General features: G+C 54.3%; 1 protein-coding gene across 1 annotated transcript; it reads right to left on the bottom strand.

Moving 5' to 3' along the window:
• Positions 1 to 19990: 19990 nt before the first annotated feature.
• On the bottom strand, positions 19991 to 20689 carry LOC147647329 (serine/threonine-protein kinase pim-1-like). The gene is made up of 2 exons (XM_086872224.1): positions 20582 to 20689; positions 19991 to 20377 (listed from the first exon to the last, which is right to left on the bottom strand). Exons 1-2 carry the CDS (start codon positions 20687 to 20689, stop codon positions 19991 to 19993), a joined length of 495 nt encoding a protein of 164 aa, XP_086728350.1.
• Positions 20690 to 21788: the final 1099 nt, after the last annotated feature.

Below are 21788 nucleotides of genomic sequence, written 5' to 3'. Positions count from 1 at the left end.
AAAAAATTAATTGCACCTCCAAATGCGGGACTGTTTGTCCCAAAATTATTTTTGACCCTCAAATAATTTCAGGGAGGTTATAGAGACGAGCAGCAGGAAACCGCTTGCAAACTCCAGAGAGGGCTAGAGCCTCCTATCATCGGCAAATGCAGGCAAATTTTCACAAGCCTTATGGCAAAACCTCCATTGATATCTCTGTGTGGGCTCAGCATCAATGATAGCTGGCACCAGAAAGGCAAATTTTGGTCTGTCATCGGGATGCAAAGGAATCGTAAAAACAATCCTTCAGATCCACGATGAGGACTAGCCAATTTGCAGGAAGCATGGCAGGTGAAGGCATGCTAGCCTGCAACATCCCCATGCTTTCCATCATAGCAGTAACTTTCTGGAGGTATTATAGCAACCTCCATTTCCCAGACTTGTTCTTGACACAGAAAACAGGAATGTCCCAGGGACTGGTTGAAACTCCAGATCACTGTGATCCAACTGTTCTTGCATCAAGTCACGGAGGGTGTCTAGTCTATCATGAGAGAAGAGAACAGAATCTGCTGAACAAAGAGTCAGTCTCAAGTTCTTTGCATGGAATGTGTCAGCATCGGGTCCAAGGGTCACTCTGGGGGCCCGTCAGCAAACCTGACAATCGTGATATCCATGCCAGTGTCAAGAACCCGCAGAAGCTAGTCTCTGACAGCATCTCACCAAGGATGGACAGGGTGTAGACCCATTCAGGATGACCCCTGGCTGTCAGAACAGCAGTCCAGTGACCCAGGGAGGTCCAGGGAACCCGAAGCCACCATCTCCCCGCAGCTGGTTCTCAGCTCTGCGAACATAAAACTCAAAAGGCACAAGGTGAGCAAATCCAGGTCCCACAGGGATAGGAACAGGAGGGGTGAGTGTGGAACTCATGGCAGAAATTGTTAAGAATAATATGTTACAGTTGCTGTTTGTAAACCCCTTACTTACTTTGTAAACCCCTGTCCCAGGTTTACTTACCCTTGTACCCCTGTTGCAAATTGCTGTACCCCATATTTTTGTTCCTTGTTCAGCCAGGCCCTGCCCCCTCTCCCAAGTTGCTGTACCCTGTGTTTCTTGTTCTGTGTTCAGCCAGGCACTGCCCCCACTGCTCCTAGACTCCCACATGGCAACACTGTATCCCTTTCCCGAGTTGCTGTACCGCTCTGAGGAGGAAGATGACATACTGACTTTTATGCAAACGAGAGACACCAGAGACTTATGGGATGCACCCAGACTGGAAAAGACCCCAAAACAACGAGCCACGCAAAAGGGAAGGAATAAAACCAGCACCATCTAACAAGGAAGACCCAGAGGAGTCCCCTGGCTTCTTTCCAGGGGCCGACATAACCTCAAGGAGACTCGACTGGGATGACAGCCTAGACTACGAGCCCTAAAGAATGAGTCTTCCCGGGGACTCCCGTGAGGAAGGAAGGCTCAGCTCTGTCCTAGTGAGAGCTGCACGGATCCTCCTCTTCTGCGGTGTCCAGTGGGAGCAGTGGCGGTGTGCGCAACCCCTCGGGCCCCCACCCCAGAGCTGTGCTGCTTAATAAAGGCCTTTTTAAAAGGAGCTGGTCTCCTGGCCCGTTTATCACAGCTTGGGGGCTCGTCCGGGATAGCCACGCCCTGAAGAGGACCAGGGACGGGACAGCTGCCCACCCTATTGGGCCTCCGGGGGACAGCTGGCTATACCGGACCCAGAAGAACAGCCTGGGATCGACATCGCAGAAGAGCGCCAGATTAGGTAAGCCACCGGTGGCGGGAGTAGGAGGCGAGTGAGTGGATGTGTGAGTGAGACGGGGGCTGGCAGCTCAGACCCCCGGGGCGAGTGCAGACTGCCCAGTACCGCGGTTCCGGACTCCCGCGAGGGGGCCGGCCGGGAACGGCAGGAAGCGAAAGAGGCTCACTTGGGCCTAGAGAAACGAGTGAGGCGTCTCCTGGGGATAAAAGCCCCCCCTCTGAGTGCGCAGAGGGTACCTAAGAGAGTGAGTGGCGCACATAGGGGTAGGCCCCTCTACTGAAAAGGGCTAAACGGCCTAGGCTGCTCCGGGCGTGTGGAAGGCCTAGGTGAGTGAGAGTCACACGCAGGCAATCTAGGTAACTCCCGGGGTGGTGTGTGGGGGTGCCTAGGTTCGGTGTGAGTGAACACACCCCCCCCGCTTGGGTACTCAGACGACCTGACCAGGGAATTGGAATTGGGGGTCCCCAGGCCCTACCGGCACCAGGCGGTCAGCGAAGGGCCCTCGCTTCCCAGGGTCTGTGACACAGGACGTGCTGAAAGGCTCTAGTTGTCGCGGCTCAGTCTCGGCTCAGGGGGGTCCTGGGAAGGGAGGTCGTCAACCTGCTGCCGGAGAGCACAGGGGCAGGTAGTCTGCGCGGGCGGGCGAGGCAGCTAGAGTAATACACTCACGCATCCCTTAGCCGAAGCCATTCCCTGGTGGGCGGAGCGGCTAGGAGGCAAGGGGGAATTCTCCCACCACTCACTTACAGTCAGCCCTCGCGCAGAAGCTATTCTCACTGGGGAAGGGGGATAGTCAGGGAGCGGAGGGGCAGGGGGTTCCGGGGTGAGCCCTGCTGACCAAATCTTGTGGACGGCACTGAGACAGGGACGGGGGAAGGTCCCAGGAGCGTCTAGTGCTAGGGTCCCCTCGACGTCGACCCAGGAGTGCTCATAGTCTTCGCTGGCAAGGGGGTCAGGGAGGCGAGGCGCGAGGGGAACGGGATTGGGGTGTAGGGAGGGGCAAGCGGAACCTGCAAGCCCCGCTGGGACCTAACCCCCGGGGCAAGCGGAGACTGCAAGCCCCAGAAAATTCAAAGTGTGAGTGGAAGGCCGGCCGAGTGTAAGAAAGGGTGTGGATTCTTGTGTGAGAAGATTGAGTGTATTCCCTAGTGTGAAAGGAGGAGAGAGTGAGTTCCTAGAGTGTGAGTTTTTGTTGAGGTTTGAAAGGTCAGTTGTCCGTCATTAGAAATTTTCAGTTTGAGTAGGAGCACCTTTATAAAGTTTAATTTAAGTAAGGGCCAGTTTTAAGTTGGTTAGAAGTTGTGTTGTCTGTCAGTTCCAGTTTTATTCAGGAAAAGGCACCGTAAGTTTTAAGTGAAGGTCCAGAGATAGGAGGAGCAATGGGACAGTGTTTAAGTAAGAGAGTAGGTCCCAAGGGGAATGAAGAGGCCACCAGAACCATTCCCCCCGATAGCCCACTAGGGCAAATGTTAAATTGCTGGGATGCACAAGAGGCCACCAAGGGCCTAGACCGGATCAAGATGATCCATTACTGTATAGAGGTCTAGCCCAAACTAGAGATACAAGGACAGTGGCCTTGGTATGGTACTAAAGATCCTTGGATGTGCTCCCAACTGTACCAGCATCTGAAAACCAGAAGAACTGAGCCCAGAAAGAGTATCAGGCATTCTAGCCATACCTGCACCAAGAACAAAGAGGGACATAAGAAAACTCTTAAGCCTTTTTAGATATTGCAAACTATGGATGGAACAATATACCCAGAGCATCAAGTTTCTTTATGAAAAGCTAGTTGATTGTGAACCCATAAGGTAGACAGCTGAAGATGAAGCGTAATTAAATCGGCTGAAGGTTAAGCTGTCCTCAGCACCAGTTTTAAGCCTGCCTGACTTAAAAAAAAAAAGAATTTGATTTGTTTGTCAACTCTGAAGAAGGGACTGCATATGGGGTTCTGACCCAGGAATGGGGAGGATGTCGTAAGCCCATAGCCTGTCAATCCAAACTGCTGGACCCAGTAGCTCGTGGGTGGCCCACCTGCATGCAATCAATAGTTGCTGCTGCCATTTTAATAGAAGAGGCCCAAAAGCTAACCCTACAGGGTAAGATCAGAGTCCACACACCACATGATTTAAAAACAATCTTGAGCCGAAAGGCTCATCAGTGGCTGACAGATGCCAGGATATTAAAATATGAAGTCATCCTAATGGATACTAGCAATTTGGAGCTAGTAACCTCCAAGGGCCTGAACCCGGCACAATTTTTGTCACGGGAGCCTCTGCCTGAATTAGAACATGACTGCTTAGAATTGGTAAATCTCCAAACCAAAGTGAGGGAGGATCTGGGGGATGTACCCCTGCCCTATGGGAAGGTACTATTTACTGATGGTTCCTCCAGGGTGGTGGAGGGGAAAAGATATTCAGGGTATGCAGTGGTCATAGAGGTAGGGGAAGGAAAACTAGAGGTCCTAGAAAAAGGGAGACTACCCCCCAGTTGGTCAGCTCAGTGCTGTGAGGTTCATGCTCTAAAGAGGGGTCTGGACTTGCTAGAGAGAGAAAAAGGAACCATCTATACAGATTCAAAGTATGCCTTTGGGATAGTCCATACCTTTGGTAAGATCTGGGAGGAGAGAGGCTACCTGAACTCCAAAGGGAAGAACCTGGCACGTGAAGGGCTGATTAAATCAGTATTAGAGTCCTTGACCAAACCCACAGAGATCGCAGTGGTCCACATGAAGGGGCATCAGAAGGGAGACTCCTTAGAAAGCAGAGGGAACCGACTTGCTGACCAAGCAGCTAAAGAAGTGGCCTTAGATCCAAAGGAATCAGTAAAAGTTTTTAAACTAGATGAGGTAGTAACTGAAGAAGACGGAAAAAAAGAAACCAATATTTACCAAGAAAGAGTGGGAAGTAATAAAAAAATTAGAACTGTCTCAAGGGGAACAAGGAGAATAGTTAACCTCAGATGGGCGAAAGTTTCTGAACAAGGCTTTAGCCTGGAAAATATTAAATGAGATACATGAACTGACTCATTGGGGAACCCAAGGGTTGTGTGATCATTTTCTAAGAGAAAACCTATACTTGGGAGCAACATCTAGCAAAGGCCACCTGGTTAGTCAATACCAGAGATTCCACCAACCGAGCAGGTCCTGCCCAGTCTGAGTCTTTACATGTAGTAGACGGAGACAAAGTCCCAGTAGTACATGTCAGAGGTCTGCTAGGGAAGACAGTTTGGGTCAATTCTACCTTGGGCACAGACAAAACCCATTCGTGGGGTTGTCTTTGCTCAAGGACCAGGTTGTACATGGTGGATAATGCAGAGAGATGGAACAACACGATGTGTACCTCAGGGAGAACTGATCATTGGGTAAAAGGTTACTGCCATTGTCTGTATCTTAAACCACGCAGACATGAAACAGAAGGAAATGTGTAAGTGTTGAAGGTATGAGCAAGTGAAAGATGGTGTATTGAGTAAGTAAAATGAGAGAGTGGGGAATCCTGCAGCTCTCCAGCGTGGGGGGGGTCTGGATTCAGTAGCTTGTTGTGGGGCTTGACAGGGGCATGATGGATATACTGCTTGTATTTTTTGGGTGAAACAGAGGAGAAGTTTCTATGTATGTAAATGTGTGCAGAGTTAGAATGTTAGTTTTGGCAGTAAGTCGACAATATGGGGATAAGGGGTGGAAAGTCCTGGGTTGATTATGATGTTAAATTGTATCCCCATTTGTCCACCTAACTCAGACACAGGTTCTGTATTCTTAAAATTCCATCTGAGAGTAAAAGTGAGTGGAAAAGAAGCACCAAGTCTGTTATCAGACTGTACTTGCTCCCCCCCGCATCGGGAGTTTTGACTACAGCACAGACAGACAACAAGACACAAATCGCCTTGGCTTTCCAGCTAGCCGGAGCAGAGGGGTCTTCCTGGACTGTTTTCTTTCCCTTTTCCTGAAACGAATCGAACCTGCTCTGGACTGGGGACTCGGGGGAGCACCGGGAGCTTGCACCCGTGGACTACCGGGAGCCCAGCCTGGGCAGCGGCATTTTCCAGCGCCAGAGGGACTGATAACAGAGCGAACACCCACAGGAAAGAGACCCTCTGAAGTTCGTCATCTCTTCTGAAGGGCGAGAGGTTTTGTAATTTGATATCATTCATTTTTGTGCTGGGTAGTGCTGTGCCTGTGAAATGAACAGGTTTTTTTTTCACTTCTCTCAGAGAAATCTCTTCCCGAACTTGTTGGGGGGTGGGGGGAAAAGAGCCACATGGGTTTGCTTCCCGGGGGGAGCCCCCCCTGGAAGTTTTCTCCCAAATTTGCCCTAAACCAGGATAAAGAGGCAGCCAGAAATAGACTGAGAGAGAAAGAATATAAACAAAGACTGCAGAACTCTGCCGAGTGAGTTGGTTTAAGTGGGAGTGTTCTTAAAGTTCTTGTGGTTGTTGCTGTTAAATATTTTGATGTTAGCAAAGTTGGTTGAATGAAAACCCCACCCATTGACTTCTCCCACAGGACATTCTCCAAAAAGGCAACTAAATTAAAGAAGGTGGGAGAAGAAGGACCATACCATCTCTCCTGATCCCCCAAAAAGACCTAAGAGGCAAGACCGGGTGAGGCTAACAGGGAAGGTGAGCCATGAAGCTCCCTAAAACAAAACTAGCTCATACCGGACTCTTAGGTGGACTGATGTTGGTCCAGCTGGTGAGCCTTGGGATAGGGGACAGTGGAGAAGCATGTACAAAGTGCTACTATCCCCTATATGATGGAGAGGATCTAGGATCACTGATGAGGGTCCACACAAACATCAATCCCACCTGTTTTGATCACACCAAATTGGAAACCTGTCAGGAGGAAGGAAAGACATATTGGATTACTAGAAATACTGCCTCATTTAGGCAACGTCTGCTTGGAGAATGCCCTGTAGGAGAATCCTGGCTCTGCTTTGAACAAGAGGGACTGAATGATGTAATAAAAGAAAAACAATTGAAGATAAAGAAAGGTGATCTGGATGAAACACGAGGTAAGAACCTATTCATTGACCTGATGGAGAAGAATCAGCAGAGGGTTAAACTTAACCAATTGTTGGGTATGTGGGAACACCCAGATGTCAGATATTTGGCCCTGGGAAGGGATCAGCCTAGCACCTTTAGACATTCTAAGGTGGAAATTAACTGAGCAGAAACCCCAGACAGGGAACAGGGGATGAGAACAATGGGATCTAAAAACAAGAGTGATTGGGGAAGAATGCATTAAAAGGACAGGGAGAAGATACAAAACCCCTGTGGGAAAAATGGCCTGCAAAAGATACCTGACGGTGAAACACTCAGGTAGCAGGTGGATTCCCCAAGAACCAAACAGGTATTGGGCCACTGGGAGAAAGGAAAGGGGGTGTATTTATCATGAGGGGTACAAACTGTATGAGTGCGCAGAAAAAGGAATAAACCCTTTTTGGGGGTTAAGAGAACTCTCAAAATACTGGGAACATCCTACAGACACACAGGACACTTTCTGGAAGGCCCCTGAGTATTTATTTTGGATTTGTGGGAGCACTGCATATACCCACCTCCCAGGGGATTGGGCAGGAAGCTGCACAATAGGGATAATAAAGCCTGCTTTTTTCCTCCTACCTAAGAAATCAGGGTCATACTTGGGAGTCCCCTTGTATGATGACTTAAAAAAAGGCAGTCGAAAGAGGAGGCATGTAATGGACCTAGGAAGCAATCAGAAATGGAAAGGGAAGATCTGGACCCCTGAGGAAATAATTAAGACATATGGACCGGCCATGTGGGCCCAGGATGGATCCTGGGGGTATCGTACCCCAGTCTATATGTTAAATCGAATCATCCGTCTCCAGGCAGTATTGGAAGTGGTGTCAAACAGAACTGCCCTTGCTTTAGACCACATCAGCACACAATTGGCACAAACCAGGGCTGTAGTCTATCAGATTCGGCTGGCGGTGGACTACCTATTGGCAGATGAAGGAGGCATTTGTGGAAAGTTTAATTCCTCTGAATGTTGCCTGGAGATAGATGACAAGAGTGAGGTAATCAAAAACATCTCAAAAGAAATACGAAAGATAGCTTATGTGGGCACCCAGGAATGGACTCCTCTGGTGAACTCAGACTGGTGGAATGACCTTTGGTCCTTCAAAAAAGGGTGGTGGAAAAAAATAGTCTTTATTGCTGTCTGTGCATTTGCAAGTTTCTTGATCCTGCCCTGTTTACTCCCCTGCCTAATCAAGACAGTGACTACCACAGTACAAGCAAGCATCCAGATCCCTGAAATAAAAGATAAGAAGCAGGCCAGGATCATGTTAATGGAGACTCAAAGTCAGGATCGAGAGCACAAAACTGCCAGGGAAATATATGAGCAATATCGAGAATTAAGAGATAAATATTCCCAAGAGCCAGAAGTTAATGGTTGATGCGGGCTAGAGCCCGATCAAAATATAAGAGGGGGGATATTGTTAAGAATAATATGTTACAGTTGCTGTTTGTAAACCCCTTACTTACTTTGTAAACCCCTGTCCCAGGTTTACTTACCCTTGTACCCCTGTTGCAAATTGCTGTACCCCATATTTTTGTTCCTTGTTCAGCCAGGCCCTGCCCCCTCTCCCAAGTTGCTGTACCCTGTGTTTCTTGTTCTGTGTTCAGCCAGGCACTGCCCCCACTGCTCCTAGACTCCCACATGGCAACACTGTATCCCTTTCCCGAGTTGCTGTACCGCTCTGAGGAGGAAGATGACATACTGACTTTTATGCAAACGAGAGACACCAGAGACTTATGGGATGCACCCAGACTGGAAAAGACCCCAAAACAACGAGCCACGCAAAAGGGAAGGAATAAAACCAGCACCATCTAACAAGGAAGACCCAGAGGAGTCCCCTGGCTTCTTTCCAGGGGCCGACATAACCTCAAGGAGACTCGACTGGGATGACAGCCTAGACTACGAGCCCTAAAGAATGAGTCTTCCCGGGGACTCCCGTGAGGAAGGAAGGCCCAGCTCTGTCCTAGTGAGAGCTGCACGGATCCTCCTCTTCTGCGGTGTCCAGTGGGAGCAGTGGCGGTGTGCGCAACCCCTCGGGCCCCCACCCCAGAGCTGTGCTGCTTAATAAAGGCCTTTTTAAAAGGAGCTGGTCTCCTGGCCCGTTTATCACAGAAATGCACCCCAGGAAATCCGAATCAACGTCTCCTAGGTGATCAATGAGGCCTTGAGCAGTGGCATTCAAGCACGCCACAAGAAGAGCACTCATTCCCTCACCCACCAGACCAAAGCATTCGGAAGCACATGGAATGCCTGATACGCTCAGCTGCACAGTCATTTGACAGGAGGACAAAGTCCACAGGACAGCCGAAGAGGCTCCAGCAGCCTGGGACCCCTGGCCCGTCAAGGCCACCGGCTTCGCCCCCGCGGCAGCACCACCTGAGCCAGTGGTAAACAGCTCAGGACCTTGGTCTGCCACAGCCACAGGAGGCGACAGGGGAGGGCCGGCTCCAGCCGCAGGCTCGGGTGATGCCTGGGAACCTGAGGCGGGGGGGGTTAGAGGCAGCTCAGCACAGCCCTCTCCCAGCGTGGTGGGGGCAGCACTCGGAACCGCCCCTAACAGCGTTTCTTCAGGGGCGAAAGGTCCAAGAAGCGGTGCCGGCCGCTCCTGCACTGGAACAGCGTGCGCGGCTGCCGGCGCGGAGCCCGGGCCCTGCCCGTCCCCCACCACGGGGCAGGGCACGGCCCAGCCGCAGCAGGGACACGGGACAGACCCTGAGGCATCCCCCAGGCCCCCCGTTCAAGCACCCCGCCATCGGTCTGTGCCGGGAAAGCATACGGAGGAGGCGAGCCCGCCCCGGGCTTCCACCGCCGGGGCGCGGGCCGAGGTGGGTGTCGCTATCCTTCTCCCCGACGGGACCCCTCTGTCCCACCCTCTGTGGTGAGAGCTTGCTCGTCTCAGGGCACAGGTGGTGGAGGGGGTCCTGGAGTGGATACAACATGGACTCAAAGTATCTAGACACAGGAGGCTCAAACTTGCTGGAATTATCCCGGGTTTGTTGTCTGTCGTCCATCCGGGACAAGAGAGAGAGCGAAATGCTCTGGGTCTTATCTCTTATACCAGGGGGCAGGGGTGATTAGGGGATGCAGGGAGGTCACAGCCAATGGGAAGGGGGGGGAAAGAAGGTTCTCAGGTAGGAACTAACATTACACAAACCAGAGGTGAGTTTTACCCTTGGGAGGTACCAAGATTTTTAGATGCACTACAACAGGTGGGGCTACACCCCCCGGGTCCGCGGCGCCCCTGACAGCCTGCCGGCAGGGATCCAACCCCGCCCCGGGCCTACACCGCCGGGGCGCCGGCTGAGGTGGGGTCACGCCCACCGGTCCCGCGGCGGCTCCGTTCAACCCGCCGGGGGCCCCGGCAATCCCGGGGGAGCCGACCTCGGGACCCGACCTCAGAATGCCACCACACCTTTGCCAGATCCCCAGCAACTGGAGCACCTGGGGCTCATAACCGACCAGCAGAGCCTCGATCAGGGAATCGCCTAAAGCCTCCCAAGCCTACTGCGAAAAAATCGCTTCAACCACAGGGAAAAACCCCTCAAGTCTGCCATACTCACACAATCGCTGAAAGTCAGCATACGACACATCAGTCCCTCTCTGATCATGCACTGCACGCCATATCTCCAGAACCAGGCCCTCCCTAAGAGAAAGCCCAAAACCATCCATAGCCACAGGCTAGACAGTACCCTGTAACACACGTGCAACACACGGCGAGGCCACCAGATGTTACCGCTGAGGATCAATAGATCACGCGGACACAGGTCGAGGTGTGGTGAAGAAAGAGCAGAGTTTATTTTTCCTCCCAGGATTTATAGGCTTGTGACCACGGCCAGGGATTGGATGGTCAGGATAACACTTTCCCCCTGCACTGGCCATGAGAGATGCCCTTCACAAGACGTGTAACAGAAAGAATGTACACATATCTATGTTTACAGTTACTGTCGTGGGAAAGTCCTTAGAAAACTATGTTAGCAAGCTCAGAAGCTGAGTTTTCAGGGCGACACCCCCTCTCTGGGCTGCTGGGGCTCCTGGTAAGCCAGGAGGCTCCCCTTCTCTGGCCTCACCACTCTGGCACCCCAGGAGTCCTGGATGGGCTGCACTGTCTGGGCTCCCTGTTTCAGGCTTCTGGGGTATCCCTGGGCCCCCTTGTTCATGCTCCCAACATCTGCAGGCTTCGGGAGCACCCCCAGCACTGGCACTGCCAGTTTCTGCTGCCCCCATTGCCGCTTTCCCTGCCAGCCCTGCTGGTCCCGGGCCATCCCCACGCGGCTCCGGGCTGACAATGCAGCCCCTGAGGCGGGCAGAGCAAGCCCCAGCACGGGGGGAGCCTGCATGCTCCGCTCCCTCGGCAGCCGCGCCCAGCCCCGGGCACAGAGCTCCGGCAGCCCCCATTGCCGCCCCCTCCCCAGAGACCCCCGGGGACCCCCGCAGCCGGGGCTGCCTCAGAGCCAGGCGGCCCCCGAGCCCGGCTGCGTGGACAGGGGGGCACGGCGAGCCCGGGGCCTCTGTGCCAGCGGCTCGTCCCGCTCTCCCTCAGCCTCTGCCCGGCCCGGCCCGGCCCCCCGAGCCCTGCCAGGCCCCGCACGGCCACGGCTGGCCCGGGCCGCTCCCCTCGGAGCCCTCTGCGGACACGGCACCGGCCCGGCCACACGGACCCGCCTGTGCCGGGGGCCCACGGGCCGCCCAGCGCTGCCCGGGCCTCGGGCCCGAGCACAGAGCTCTGCCCGGGGGGCTCCCGGCCCGAGGCGGCGGCTCCGGGCCCGCCCGGCCGCTCCCGGCTCCCACAGCCCGCCCGGGGCCGCTCCGCCCAGGCCGGGGCTGCGCCAGCGCTCCCCGCACCTGTGGGGCTGCAAACCGCTGGGCACAGCTCACAAAAACACATTCCCCCAGCCCCACAAAAACACCAAAATCACAACCGGACATCTCCCCCCACAAAAAAAACATCCAAACCCTAAAACCACAAACGCACCGCTTCCACCCTCTCCTCGTTCGCCTTCCCAGGGACCCCGAGCCCGCGGCAATGGCCCCGGAGCGGGACAAAAAGCTGCTCCGGCCGAGGCACTTTGAACACCCTGAGCTCTCCTCAGGGGGCCCTACAACACCGGCCTATGGAACTTTGCCGTGCAAAGGAACCATTTTGGTGCTCCCTGCGGAGGCCAGAACTGAAACTTTGTTCCTTTTGCCTCGGGCCAGAGACCCTCGGGCTGTTTTCTGCACACACTTCCAGCCCCCAGCGCTTGCAGCAGGCGCTCCCTGCAAATGTCCCACTGCCAGGGCCCTGGCCTTGCTGTCACCCGCTGGGGCTGGCCATGAACAGAGCTCCTGCACTTGCATTTCCAGCTGCTGTGCAACCAAAGCTGAGGGATCTGCAGGTGCCTGAATGCAAAACCTGGCAGAGGAGCCTCTCTCGAGGGGGAAATCTCCCCCTCCTGAGCCAGCCCGGGGCAATGCTGCCATTTTCTGCTGCTGCTGCTGCTGCTGCTGCTGCTGCTGGGGCACTCGGGGCTCTGGCTGAGCAGGAAAGGTGACCCTGAGGCAGGAGCTTTCCTTGGCTGCAGCAAAGGCTCGATGCACCAAGACCTTCCCGGCGCTGTGCCTGTTTGTTTTTTCCAATTAACTGTCCCTGTCAGCTCTGGGCAGAGCTCTGTAACTGGGTGTGACACTTGCCTGTGGCACTGTCGGGGTGGCCAAGGGGACCTTCCCCGAGCTGTGTGCAGAGGAATCCACAGCAGCCCAGGCCAGGGGTGCTCAGTGGCCGCTCAGTTCCGCTGACTGGACGCGGCTCTGGCCGCTTCACTTGGAGCGTCTCCAGGGAGGGAACGCTGGGGCTGCTGTCCCGGCTGTGCTGGCACTGCCAGGGGAACGCTGGGGCTGTCCCTGCTGTGGTGTCACTGCCAGGGGAACGCTGGGGCTGCTGGCCCAGCTGTGGTGTCACTGCCAGGGGAACGCTGGGGCTGCTGGCCCGGCTGTGGTGTCACTGCCAGGCGAACGCTGGGGCTGCCCCGCTCCTGCCCCACCCCATCAGCTCTGCCAGCGCCTCCAGGGGACACAAAGGCTGAGCCAAAGGGTGAGAGTTGCACAAGGGGCTGAGCTGGCATCTGGGACCCATTGGGATCATGGAGTGCAGCCCCCGGCCCTGCACAGACACCCCAACAATCGCAGCCTGTGCATCCCTGGCAGCGCTGGCCAAAGGCTCCTGGAGCTGCGGCAGCCTCGGGGCTGTGCCCATTCCCTGGGGAGCCTGGCCAGTGCCCCAGCCCCCTGTGGGGGAAGAAGCTTTTGCTGATCTGCAGCCCAGCCCTGCCCTGGCCCAGCTCCAGCCGTTCCCTCGGCTCCTGTCCCTGCTCACCTGGGCAGAGATCAGAGCTTGCCCAGAGAAGCTGGGGCTGCCCCTGGATCCCTGGAAGTGTCCAAGGCCAGGTTGGAAGGGGCTTGGAGCAGCCTGGGATAGTGGAAGATGTCCCTGCCATGGCAGGGGGTGGAATGAGATGAACATGGAGGTCTCTTGCAAGCCAAGGCATTCTGGGATTCTGGGATTCTGGGAGAGATGCTGAAGCTCTGGCTCAGCTTTGTAATACATGGAATTGAATCGTGCTAACTAAATTGGAACTATTTGGAAAGTTATTTAGAAGCAATCAAAAGGATCAGTGCTACAATGCACCTTTACATGTTAAAATTGAGGTGCAGGATGTAGTTTGGAAGAGAAGTGATGTCCCAAGCTGAGATGAACAAAATTAATATTACTTTCGGCATAGGGCCTGAAAATCAGTAAATATCAGACTAATTAGTAGACTTACATAACACAACGCTTAGTACGCACGCGCAAACCTGTAAGGTTATCCAAAGGACAATGAGGATGAGGAGAAGCCTTCGCCAAAAGACCCCCAAAAGAAGACTGAAGACCCCCTTAGCAACAAGTGAGGCATGTGCTGTGAAGAAAGGTGGCGTTAAGTCAGAAAAATCGGAAATAGGAGGAGACTTAGGGGAAACATTAATGAATATGTATAAGCATACAGTATATAAGTTTAGCTTAAAGTGCTTTGTTTTCAATGTGAGGCAGGGTGGGAAGCCCCCTCCGTACCTCGGTCAGTTTTGCTTATGCTTTAATCATACAGAATTACTTGCTAATTACATATATAAATTGCATTTTTTTATTAAATTGTATTCTTTTACTAAATTGTATTCTTTTATACCAATTATTATTCAATTTACTAAATTGCATTCATTTTTAATTAAACTGTTATTAACTCAAGAGACCAAGTTGTCCAAATTCTAATTTCATTTAGAACAGTTTTATCTCACCCAATGTCTGGACCCAGCAGCAGCCATGGGTGGGCTCCTCCCTCTCGCTGTGGCTGTAACTCACCCAGGAGCAGCAAGTGAATCCTGTCCCTCATGGGCCAGCGAGTGCCAGAAAGGAACACTGCTCCTTGGGGGAAACACAATGTCCTTGGGCTTCAGCAGAGCATTGAAATGGGCCCCCTCGAGCACCTCAGCTCCAGTGAAATCTCCTTTACTGGGCTGGGCCCAGAGATCTCCCAGAGCAGCTGCAGAGGAGTCGCTGTCAGGAGGAGGGACATTTCTCAAAGTTTGATGTAGATCAAAACAAGCTCTGTTGGTAGCTCATTTCTGTTAGTGTTCTAAATGAAATTAGAATTTTGACAACTAGGTCTATTGAGTTAATAGTAATTTAATAATAAAGAAAAAATGGATAGAATTTAGTGCATTGAATACAGTTTTGGTATAAAAGAAATACAATTTAGTGAAAGAGTACAATTTAGTAAATATATTCAGGATATATATATATATATACACACATATATATATATATGTTTGTATATATATATATAGTTTGTCAGTAATTAAGTATGATTAAAGCATAAGTAAAACTGACCGGAGTATGGGGAGGGCTTCTCACCCTACCTCACGTACAAAAAAAGCAATTAAAACTAAACTTATATACTGTACGCTTCTACATATTCATTCCTGTTTCCTGCAAGTTTCCCCCTACTTCCAATTTTTAAATTACTATTCTTCTATGGTCCATGCTTCACTTGTTGCTAGGGGGTCTTCAGTCTTCTTTTGGTGGTCTTTTGCTTGAAGGCTTACACTCATCCTCATTGTCCTCTGGATAACCTCACAGGTTGCACGTGCCTACTAAGCCTAGTGTTATGTAAGTGAGCATTGCGCTCCACTAATTAGTCTTATCTTTTATAATTTTCAGGCCTCATGCCTAAAGTCATTCCAACTTTATCCATCTCAAGGTCGATTTTGTCTTAGGACATTTCTTATCTCAAAATTACATCATCTACCTTAATTTTAACATGTAACATCTGTAGGGGGGTACATCTGCCTTGTAACACTAATTCCCTTGATTGCTCCTAATAATAACTTTCCAAACAGTTACAATTTAGTTAGCACAAATCATTGCCATTTATTACAGAAGGGTGTGAAAACAGGAGCATTGTTTGGTGTGGCCTCCTCTCTGCCTTTCACATCTTTCAGCGCTTTGACCCAGCCAAGAGCTTTCTCCAAGAGTGCAGTGAAGCAGCTGCTCCTGCTCCCAGCTCTGGCTCTTCCCAGTCTCTGACCCTGCCTGGTTTTGTCCCCCTTGCTGTGCCCTCTGTTCCCCCAGGGGCCTGCCCCAGACTGAGGGATCAGATCCAGGCACTGCTGCTGCTCCCTCAGGACCAGCCCCAGTTTGGTTGTTGCTGGCAGTGCCAGCAGAAGCCGTGGCTGGAGCAGCAGGTGCTGACAGTGCCCCAAGGCCAGGGGCTGGAGGGGTCCCTGGGCTGGGGCTGGGAGGGAGCTGCCCCTTGTTCTCCCTCTGCCTCACACAGAGCTGGGCCAGGCACAAGTGGGGCAGCAGAGCCAACAGGGAGCCTGCGAGTCTCTACCAGCCGTGCCTGCTCAGAGTTTGGCCTTGGAGCTCCAGGTGGACAAAGGCAGCTGCTCTGCTCCCTCTGCGTGTGCCCGTGTTCAGCACTGCTGCTCCATCAGTCTGTGCCCAGCAACGGGGAAAAGCCTCAGCCCTGCAGGGCGGGGAGCTGCCGGGCTCTGCCTGAGCAGCTCAGCCAGCGCGAAGGGAGCTGCTCCACACGGGAACCCAGAGCAAAGAGCATGCCTTTTCCAGGACATGTTTTCTGTAGAAAAACAAACAAACAAACAAACAAACACGAAAAAAACATGAAAGATAAAAATTACTCGCAAATGTGTACTGAAAAATCTTCTATAACTCTGGAGTAAGAAAGAAGTAACTGATCCTTTGAAAAAGAGAACTCAGCTTTGATTTTAGTTCCTTAGTTTGTACATGTGCTAGTGGAAAGGATCCATTAGCTGCCTTCCTTTACAGATTTGATGGATGTTTTCCAATGTTAAGATATTTTACACTGCAGTTAAAGGAATAGGAAATACATGTTCTTCATGACTGTGTCTTGAGTGTCAAAATTTTGCAGTTTGAAACTTGGACCTAAAGCGTTGCAAATGGAAATGATAAATCCCAATGGACTGAGTGAATGCAGCTTTTCCTATGCGATGTGCAGCACTCCAAGGACTTCCTCAGTGGGGCTGTGGGTGCTTGGAGCTTTGTCCTGTGCCACTCCAGGATGTCATGAAATGGGACTTCACCTGCCACCAGCCCAGGTCACGCTCTGCCACCAGCCCAGCTCCTTGGACCTTGTGTTCTCAAAGAAGACACAAGGTGTTTCTGCTGCTCCACCCTTTGCACAGATCCACAGAGAGCTGGGATTATCCCAAGTCTCGTGTCTCCATTGTGCCATATTCCTAAAGAACCAGCAGCCCATCCTGACGAATATGGTGAGTTATGTGGATGGTTGTCAGCTCCCTTTCCTGCCTAGAAATCCTGAAACTGCTTCTAAATGCTGTTCCCTTCAGTTCTTGGACACCTACTCACACAGAGCTGGGGAAAAAATCCCCTGGCCATGGCTTACAAGGTGAGTTATGCCAAAGTTAGAGCTCTGTGGGAAATCTCTATCCATCCCTATCCTTTTAATATATCTATACATGGGGGTGTGCATGGATGTGTCTTGTATGGAAAGGAAGGAGTGTGCAAACAACGTGACTGACACTTTCACCCTGTGTTCATTCCATACTCATGGGTACAAAGATATTATGGAAACTTTTGCAAGGACAGACCTTCTGTCCATGGATTCAGAGACATCCAAGAGCCCCTGGCACTGACAGACCCTTCTGTCCATGAATTCAGAGACATCCAAGAGCCCCTGGAACCAACAGACATTGCTGCTCTTCAGCCAGTGACAGGATGAGTCCCTGAGCCTGGGGCTTGGCCTTCCTCGTGGTGAGGGGCATCAAGGAAGGCTGCAGTGTGATGGAGATTGTGATGGGCTGGGAACTCACTGGGGGAAAGAAGGGAGCAGTTGTGAAGTAAAAGGCAGGTGGGGGAGAGAACTGTTCAGAGAAGGGCTGAGCTACAGCTTGAGAAAGCTGAAGAATGACATTTGGGGTCATCCCAGATTGATGTCATTTCAGAAGTTATGGAACAAGTTTAATTTTGGGGGGGGTGTCATGTTTTCCTTTGGAGGTGGACACTCTGCAGACTTGAGCTGCATTGCCAAAATGCTCAAGTCTCTGCTGGAGGTCACATCGTTTCTTCTTTGGCTGATCCCGGCCCGGTGCTGAGCCCAGCAGAGCCCTGGCAGAGCCCAGAGCAGCCTCAGCATCCGCAGAGCCCGGCTGCAAGGAGAGAAACCAGAAACCGCCCGTCAGCTCAAGGCTCCTGTCCCCTTGTCCCAGCCAGCCACGGTGCCCAGGCCATGCTGGCCGTGCTCAGCGCTGAGCCCAAAGCTGCCCATCACTGCTGCCTTTGGGAGCAGAGCAGGAGGGCAGGACATGTGCCCAGCCTGCAGCCAGCCACGGCAGATCCAGCCCCTCAGCAGCTGCCCAGAGCGGGATGCTCCTGTGCCCGCTGCCATCTCCCAAAAGCTCTTGTCCCACCCATGCCCAGGAGATGAGGACCCACCTCACACCATCTGCTGCCAGAAGAAAAGCTGGTCCCAAACGATGTCCTCAGCCTTCTCCAAGGGCACGGCCCATCCACACCACACCAAGCACTTCCCGATCCAGACTGGACCCCACCTAGAATTCTTCCTTTAGAAAAACAAACAACAAATTAATGAAAATAGGTTATAGACAAAAAGGGGAAAGAAGAAAAAAGGTAAAAAATCTTATGTCTGTCAGGAGTTTGAGGAAGGCCCAACCCCTCCATTCTAGGGAAAAACCCACCCACGGGTGAGGGAAGCCCATGCTTTCTCCCTTCCCCCCTGCACTGTCCCCCCAAATCACGGTGATCCCAAAGCAAAGCAGGGGAGTGGAGCAGCCCAAGCCCTTCCTTGCCTGCACAGCAAAGCAGCCGTGCTCAGGTTCTGGAGTCCCACCTGTGCTCCTGCCATGGGGGTTTGTTTGTGTTGGGCTGGCTGCCCCAGCCCCAGCCTGGGGCACGGTGGGTGCTGGGGGCTGTTGGCAGGACCAGGAGCCCACTCCCATTTCGTAACCACCCCAGCCCACACCCCCAGCCCTGCCAAAAACCAGCTGGGCAGCCACTGAAGAATCAGTTGCATCCACCCCAGCAAAGGGGAAACCTTTGGTTCCCAGACAATGCACAAATCTGGGAGCATCCCCCTGGGTCTGGACTTACCTGAAAATTCTCTGTGGAGCCTGGCTTTCAAGAAGGTGCCAGAATCAAAGTCCATCATCGCCAGCTGCCGCTGGCCAGGTGGAGGAAGAGGTTGTCATCCTTGCTGTTGTCCTCCATGTCCCCAGCAGCAGCAGCAGCAGCAGCCCCACCTGGTGCAGCTTCTCCAGGGGCTCCTTCTTCCCTGGGGTGACACCAGGCTGTCAGGGTTCTGCCCAGGGCCCGGCTGTCACTGAACCAGGACAAGCAAAACCAGCTCAGATGGCGGCCACCAGTGCTGGGCAGAGCAGCTCAGCTCCAGCACAAGGGCTGCGTGTTCTCACTCGATGAGCCCTGTGCAGTGACACAGGCAGGACAAAGAAGTCTGGGTTTCTTTGCTTCTGATTGCCAGGGTATGTGTGGAGCTGTAACTTACCAGGTCCCTGCATCACTGTGCCCGTGGCTCTCTCCCTTCTTCTATGGCTGATGAATATCCTGCATCCAGGGATCACTGAACAGGTCTTCTAATGAGGGCCTGTCCAAGTAGTGCAGGGATAAACACCGCCTGATCAGAACTTGGCAATCTGGGGAGAGAAACCACAAACCACTGGTCAGTTGGAGAAGGCTCCTGTCTGCTTTGCCTCACTATACCCGTGCCCAGGCCACGCTGGATGTGCCCAGAGCTGGGCCTAAACTTTCCCATCAATTCTCTGTTTTGGAGGAGAGCAGGAGAGCAGGACATGTGCCACCTCCTCAGCAGCTGCCAGAGCGGGATGCTCACGAGCCCGCTGCTGTCTCCCAACACTGGTGTTCCCCCCGTGCCCAGAGATGAGAATCCACCTTGGGAGAGCCGTTGTGGCAGCGGGAGCTGGGCCCAGCTGATGTTCCTGCCCCTCCTGAAAGGGTGCTTCCCGCAGACCATCTCATGCAGCAGGATGCCCAGGGTCCAGACGGTTGCTGCCTCGCCATAGTACCACCTGAAGTTGGTCCATTCCGGGGGTCTGTATGATCGTGTTCCTATGGAATACGGATGGAGCTCATCAGGGGGATGCTGCTGCTCCCAGAGCCTGAGCCCAGCATCCCTGGGCATGTGGGGCTGCCCCAGTGGCACACGGGGTGACCTGCTGCCCTCTCGCCAGCACCTGGCACTTGTGTACAAACCCAGGGTTGGAAAAGAAGGCACTGGTGCTGGAAGAGGGCAGCAGAAACCCTGGCAAGGCCCGACCATGACACACAAAGGAAAAACCCGCTCACAGTGCTGGGGAAAAACCATACCCACATCCTCCCTGCTGGCATTGCCCAAAAAATATTATGAACCAAGGCAAAGCAGGGAAGCACAGCAGTCCAAGCCCATTCTCACCTGCACACCAAACCAGCTGGTGCACAGGTCCTGGCTCTCCCTCTCTGCTACCCCCACCCACAGGGGATTTTGTCAGGCTGGCTGCCCCAGCCCCTGCCCCAATCCTGGGAGAATCCCTGCTGCCACACCCTGGTTGGGCCCTGAGATGTTGGGCCAGGAGATGTTGGGCCAGGAGATGCCGGGACCGGGAGCCTACTCCTGGGTGGGCTCACCTGCAAATTGAGTGTAGGCTGTGTCCTGCAGGTAGGTGCCACAGCCAAAGTCAATCAATTTTGCCTGCCCGGTGTCCAGGTCAACCAGGATGTTCTCTGGTTTGATGTCTCTGTGCAGGACCCCGCAGCTGGTGCAGTGCTGCACGGCCTCCAGCACCTGCCGGAACAGCTCCCGCGCCTCTTCCTCGGTCAGGAACCTCCGTGCTCGAATGAAATGCCGAAGGTCCTGACACCGCTCTGGGCGCTCCAGCACCATCACGATGTTGTTTGGGAGCTCAAACCACTCCAGGAGGTGCACCACACCGGAGAAGCCTGTGGACACCTTGTCCAGCAGCACTATCTCCAGTGGTGCGCTGGTGCCGTCGGGCTGCGGGAGGAGCACGGTGCCGTCAGTGGGGCTGAGCCCGTGCCAGGGCTCGGGGAGCCCTCAGCCAGCCCGGGATGCTCTGTGCCCTCCGCTGGCCCCACGCCCGCTCTCCCTCCAGGTGTCCTGGTGGCTCCCACCCTGCCGGGCCCCGGCTCATCCCCGCCCGGCACGCCCCGGCTTCTGCCGCTGGCCCCGCTCACTCACCAGCTCGCCCCAGTGCCGGACGCGGTTCCGTGGCACCTTTTTGATGGCCACCTGCAAGCCAAAGGGAGCAGCGGATTCAGCTCGCCGCCTACCAGTGTCCAGCCCCATCCTCCTCCTCCGCCCTCTCCTCCTCCTCCGCCCTCTCCTCCTCCTCCGCCCGCCGCTGGCCCCTCTGGCTCACCGGGGCGCCATCCGAGAGCCGAGTGGCCGAGAAAACCCTGCCGAAGCCGCCGCGCCCCAGCAGCGAGCCGATCCTGTAGCGCTGCTGCAGGGCCTCCTGCGCCTTCCCTGGGGAAGAGACGCGGCCGTCAGCGCTCGGCCCGGGGCCAGGAACGGCCCCCGAGCGCTCCCCGACCTCCCCGGGCCGAGCATCCGCAGGCGTCCGCTCCTTGGAACGCGACAGCGGCGGCTCGGGGCCAGCGGCCGCGCTGCCGAGCGGCGGAGCTCGGGCCGGGGAAGCCGCAGCGGAGGCGGCGGCAACGGCTGCACCGCCTGTGTCCTCCGCGGGCCCCGGGAGGAGCCGGGGCAAGGGCCGGGACCAGGGCCAGGGCCGGGGCAGGGCTCGGAGCAGGCGGAGCCAAAGGGCGGCGATACCGCCCCAGCCCCAGGCACTGAGGCCCGCCCAGAAGCGCCAGCGCCAGCTCGGCCAGAGCCGGGCGGAGGCGAGAGCGAGGCGGGACGCCCGGGGCCGGCGCCGGGGCCGGGGCCGGGGCCAGGGGCGGGCCGGGGGCATGTCCCGGGCGGGCAAGGGGAGAGGGGAACTGGGAGAGGAGGGGAACACAGAGAAAAGGAGATCGGGAATGGGTGAGGGACCGCGGGAGAGAGGGTGGAACAGTGGGAGAGGGAGAGGGGAAGAGGGGCGAAAATGTCGCTTCTTTCGCTCTTTTTTCTCTTTGCGCTGCCGCCGCCGCCGCTGCTGCTGCTGCTGCCGCTGCTGCCGCTGCAACTGAAGCACCGGGGCCGTTTGTCCCCAGGGCCGTTTGTCCGTTGCCCGCTCGGCCCCGCGCCGAGCCCCGCGCTCCCCCGGCAGCCCCTGAGCCTGGCCAAACACGGGAACTTTGCCGTGTTGAGCCAAGAGCCAGAGTCTTGATTCCTGCACAGGGGCACAGCAATGCCCTTGGCTGCTGCTGTGCCTTGTCCCTGCTGAGCGTCAGACACTGTCCGAGCACATTCCCTGAATGCAGAATTTGTACCTGACCCAAGCACT

This window comes from Cyanistes caeruleus, unplaced genomic scaffold (genome assembly GCF_971803275.1).
Source record: "Cyanistes caeruleus unplaced genomic scaffold, bCyaCae1.hap1.1 HAP1_SCAFFOLD_11, whole genome shotgun sequence".
Taxonomy (NCBI): domain Eukaryota; kingdom Metazoa; phylum Chordata; class Aves; order Passeriformes; family Paridae; genus Cyanistes; species Cyanistes caeruleus.
The sequence above is the reverse complement of the archived record's forward strand: the minus strand, read 5'-3'. Positions and strand labels throughout refer to the sequence as shown.

Coding starts and splice junctions, on each gene's coding strand:
- LOC147647329 (XM_086872224.1), bottom strand. CDS start 20,689: ATGGGGCTGGACACTGGTAGGCGGCGAGCTGAATCCGCTGCTCCCTTT. Junction 20,378..20,581: donor TCCGGCACTGGGGCGAGCTG/GTGAGTGAGCGG, acceptor CTCCTCCCGCAG/CCCGACGGCACCAGCGCACC.